The sequence below is a fragment of the Arachis ipaensis genome, chromosome B02, assembly GCF_000816755.2.
Source record: "Arachis ipaensis cultivar K30076 chromosome B02, Araip1.1, whole genome shotgun sequence".
Lineage (NCBI taxonomy): Eukaryota > Viridiplantae > Streptophyta > Magnoliopsida > Fabales > Fabaceae > Arachis > Arachis ipaensis.
In genome coordinates this window covers 4,195,794-4,200,527 of record NC_029786.2, presented here as the reverse complement: position 1 = coordinate 4,200,527, position 4,734 = coordinate 4,195,794, and the positions used below count along the sequence as shown (strand labels likewise).

The window sequence follows — 4,734 nt, the reverse complement described above, 5'->3', positions numbered from 1 at the left end:
GGTAGAGTATTCACTTTTAAATAAAATTCAGATTCACGACAAATTACTTCTTAACTCGCCAAGATGAGAGATACTGTACACAAAAAAAAATTATAACAGATTAATTAATTCATAGAAAAAATTAGAAAATATTAAAAGACATTAAAATAAGAACATTGTCGGTGGATTCATGAATTTTTTGTTAGACTGCCAAGCTAAGCTAAGGTTGTCACTTTTTTACACCAAACTCTCTCTCTCTCTCTCTCTGTGGAACCAAAGCTTATCCCACCCCACTTGTTGCCTCTGCCATATCTAATAGGCAAAAAGAGTTAAAGACAGAGAGAGAAAAAACAGAAAAAACAGAAACAACAATAACACCCATCAGAGGGAAAGTTCAGAAACACACATACATAGATATATAGATAGATATACACAATTCAGATAAGCATAAAAAAGAAAGAAAGTAACCAACTTTCTTTTCACACACTCACACAACAACTACATAGGTAGAGATAGATAGAGAAGAAGAAGGAGAAGAAAGAAAAGTGAGTGATGATGAACGGTAGTTGTGGTGGTGGTGAACCTTATGGTGCCATTGAAGCACAGTACATAAGGAGGCACCATAGGCATGAACCTAGGGACAACCAGTGCACTTCTGCACTTGTCAAACACATAAGAGCTCCTGTTCATCTTGTGAGTTGTTGTTACTCTTCTTTTTGGATCAGTTTCTTTTGGTTCTGAATTGGGTTTTGTCTTGTCTGTTAGGTGTTTGTGATTTGTTCTGTGAGAGAAGGAAAAAAATGATTTTTTTTTTCTTGGGTTTTGTTTGAAGAGAGATCTGAACTATGTGCTATTTTGGGGTGACTTGTTTTGGTTTTCAATGATATTTAAGCCATCTTGGTATGTTAGTTATGAGGTTCTGACATTTCAATTGATGGGGTGCTGTAAAAGTTGGTTTTTTCAGCTCATGAATGGAAGTTTTCGGTTTGTTTGTGGTGGTTTATGTGGATTTCAATGGAACTTTGGTGTCATATCCAATTTCTCAAGATCAAAAATCAATTTCTGTAAAGCTTGATTTCTTTATATGTATTACTTATTTGAGTTTCACATCTTTAACTTGTAGCTCTTTGCAGAGTTGTTTTTTCAGTAAACAAAATTAAGAATTTATGATTATTTGATGACATGTTTCATTATTGTGTGAACTTTGTACTATTGTAGCAAAAAAGAGAACACAATGGATTATTGATTGATCTGATTGGTTTATTTTGTTTTTCTCTGTTTAGGTGTGGTCTCTGGTGAGAAGATTTGATCAACCTCAGAAATATAAACCATTTGTTAGCAGGTGTATCATGCAAGGGGACCTTGGCATTGGTAGTGTTAGAGAAGTGAATGTTAAATCTGGTCTTCCAGCTACAACCAGCACTGAGAGGTTAGAACAACTTGATGATGAAGAACACATTCTTGGCATAAGAATTGTAGGAGGTGATCACAGGCTGAGGGTATGACTATGAAACTTTGTTCTTCCTCATTTGTTTTATGCATCTTTCTTAGATTCATTATGATGACCAATATATTGTTAGCTTCTTATATAGGTTCAATATTGGAAATCTAGAACTTGGTTCGAGTAAGAGTGTCGATATGCGAATAAGCGTTGGAGATGGCAAATAAATCATTTGCCTGCTTTTGTTGTTTACTCTATTTCCTTTTTATCTATCACTTTCAGGGGTATACTAAATTTTCATAGTGATGAATAAAAGATAATGGTTGATTGAATTTTTGGGATCTTACTTCATTGTTTCTATGATCATGATTGACTTTTCTTTCCTGAAACGGGAAGAAAATTTTGTCATTGACCTGGCTCTCCTATCATGTATATAGGGAATTTGTTGAAAGGATTTGGATTTCGGGAGCTCCTATTTGTCAGTGGTATTGAATCTTTTGGGTTTATGATTCGTTTTTGTATTGTATTTGCAATCTTTGTTGACTTTCTTTTTTCGACTTACTATAGAAGTAAAGTTGGATTCACAAACTACAATGTTTTGATATATGTTTGTGTTTATCTCTATTACGATGTTAATCGTGTTTTGTCGAATATGCAGAACTATTCTTCCATAATCACAGTTCATCCGGAGGTCATTGAAGGAAGACCTGGTACAATGGTGATCGAATCGTTTGTCGTGGATGTGCCCGATGGCAACACCAAGGACGAAACTTGCTACTTTGTGGAGGCCTTGATCAGGTGCAACCTTAGCTCTTTGGCTGATGTCTCAGAAAGGATGGCTGTGCAGGGCCGAACCGATCCAATCAACCAGTAACTAAGTACCTCCTCGGTCGAAAGAAGTTGGGGTTCAATGGTTTAGACGATCCGTGGTGGAGACATGTTAAGAGTATAGCTAATACTTTCCATGTTCCGCAGAAGTTTTGGATGTTTTTTCTTCTATAATCACGGATACTAGTCCCCTGTTACCATTTCTCCTAAAAGTTCTTAGCTCTGTAATCCTCTTCCGAAGCTGAGTTTCTCTTTTTTCGCCTTTTGTATGATGAGATCCTTGCTTCAAATGATGAGTACTTAGAGATGGTAATGGGGAAGCTGCATTTTCTTTGCTTATGTTCTTCTTCCTGGGTTTAGTGGATGATGATCATCATCATCTTGGTGTGTTACAACACTTAATTCTGTAAATATTTTTGTTGGAGAAGGAAGACATTTTCTTTAGTCTTTTCACCTTTCATGTTTTGTGTTTCATTAGCAACTATAGCAATATTTTAATGGATATTGCTTTATTAATTTGGTATGAGTTTTGTACCTTTTGTTAGCATCTCTTTTTGCAAAATTTTTCCTTCTTTAGGGTTATGTTTAGAATAGCCAATCAAATTCACATAGGGGCATGCTTGATTTATAGTTTGCAGATCTTTTCTCTTTTTTTTTTTTTTTAAAAAAAAAGAAAAAATTTACAGGGTAGTAAATTTTGTCAATTTTGTTGAAACCATGGTTTGAGCTTCAGTAATAGCCTTATTTTAATCCTTAATGTTTATTTGCTCATAATGTTTAAAATATTTTATTTTTGTTTAAAAAAAGGTTTTAATTGGACATAATATTGTTCCTATTATTAGTTTTTTCCTTAGCTCCAAAATTATAGTACTAAACTATTTACATTTATATTAAAGAGAAAAAAGTAGTTTAATTTTTCAATAATATTTTTGCTCTTGTGCTAAGTACTAACAATGTTAAATATTTAACCTATATTTAATAATGTGATAGTATTTAGTAATTAGTACATTTGAATTTTTTGGAATAAAATTATAATATTTTAAACATTAAATTCAAACATTAAAGACTAAAACAATAATCTATCCAATGACAAAAAATGTGTGGAATACAGAGGAACTTAATTAGTTAGCATTTTTTAATAATGGTCTAAGATGTGCCAAATGAAATTTCCAACCATACTAAATGTCTCTTTCTTGCTAAGCATCATGCATTTTCTGTCGATACATTATATGGTATACACTATACTATAAGAAATGGATCATTTACCCTATAATGTTTAGTTGTTTACCACATGATGCATATGAGAGGATGAATAATTCTAAGATGTATGTGATAATTTGATACAAATTTGGTCATGTTTTAGATTTTTATCATTAATATTAATAGAAAAAGTTGCAAGCTTAAACAAAGGATTTGTAAAAGAATTTGGTAAAAATTAGCATATGATTAAGTTATATAAATTTCTGAGAGAGGATTTATTTCCAATAGAAGAAAGAGTGAAAAAGACTTCACTCATTTCCTTAAGTGGAAGGGTTGGAGTGTCTCACTCTCATGCCAATCACAATTGTAGGAATGAGTGTTTTCTTAGGAATACCATCTTTTTGTCTTACATTTGTAGTGGCAAATTTAGCCCCATATGCACAAATAAATAAATAAATAAATAAATACCAGGTTAAATTATCTAAGATTGAGGGTATTTATACAACTCATCTTTAAATACCTTTTATTAATTGTTAATTAGACCAATCTTAAATTTCTATTTTATTATATTTTATATAAATGATTGAAATTTAAAAAAAAAAGAGTAATATTTATAATATTTAAACCTCTTAATCAGATTACTATTTTTTTTAATAAATTTCCAAACATGCTATATATATTTTCTTTCAAAAAAGGAAAAAAATTGAACCAATAATGTACTAGTTTATTTGTTATTTTTAGGTTTAATTACTCTATCGGTCTCTATAATTTTATTGAATTTTCAATTAGGTCTTTGTATTTTTTTTTCTTATCAATTGAGCCCCTATATCGTATTAGATTTTGTAATTAAGTCCCTACCGTGACAAAAACGTTAGAATTAACGGAATATTCCGTTAAACAAAACGAATTTGCATAACACTTGACTGAATATTCTGTATAGTTAAATAGAATATTCCATTAATTCAAACGTTTTTGTCACGATAGGGACTTAGTTACAAAATCTGATATAGTGTAGAAACTCAATTAAAAAAAAAAATATAAAAACTTAATTGAAAATTCGATAAAACTATAAGAACTGACAGAATAATTAAACCTTATTTTTAATAAATGTTTAGTTACACTATTTATTCTTTTTGTTTTCCAAAATATCCGTTAATTCGGCGGGCCAAAAATTATTTCGTACTTATTTAAACTTTATTTAAAGATATGTTTTTAACCAATAAATTATTACATACAAAAAATAAAATTTAAAATTTTTACACTTATTTAAATTTACTAGTAAATTG

General features: G+C 30.7%; 1 protein-coding gene across 1 annotated transcript; it reads left to right on the top strand.

Moving 5' to 3' along the window:
• LOC107623493 (abscisic acid receptor PYL9) lies at window positions 563-2,771 on the top strand (the record flags this gene model as incomplete). The annotated part of the gene is given in 3 exon segments (XM_016325786.2): window positions 563-672; window positions 1,263-1,478; window positions 2,079-2,771. Coding segments are annotated over 3 exon segments (542 nt in total), but the record flags the coding sequence as incomplete, so codon positions are not given.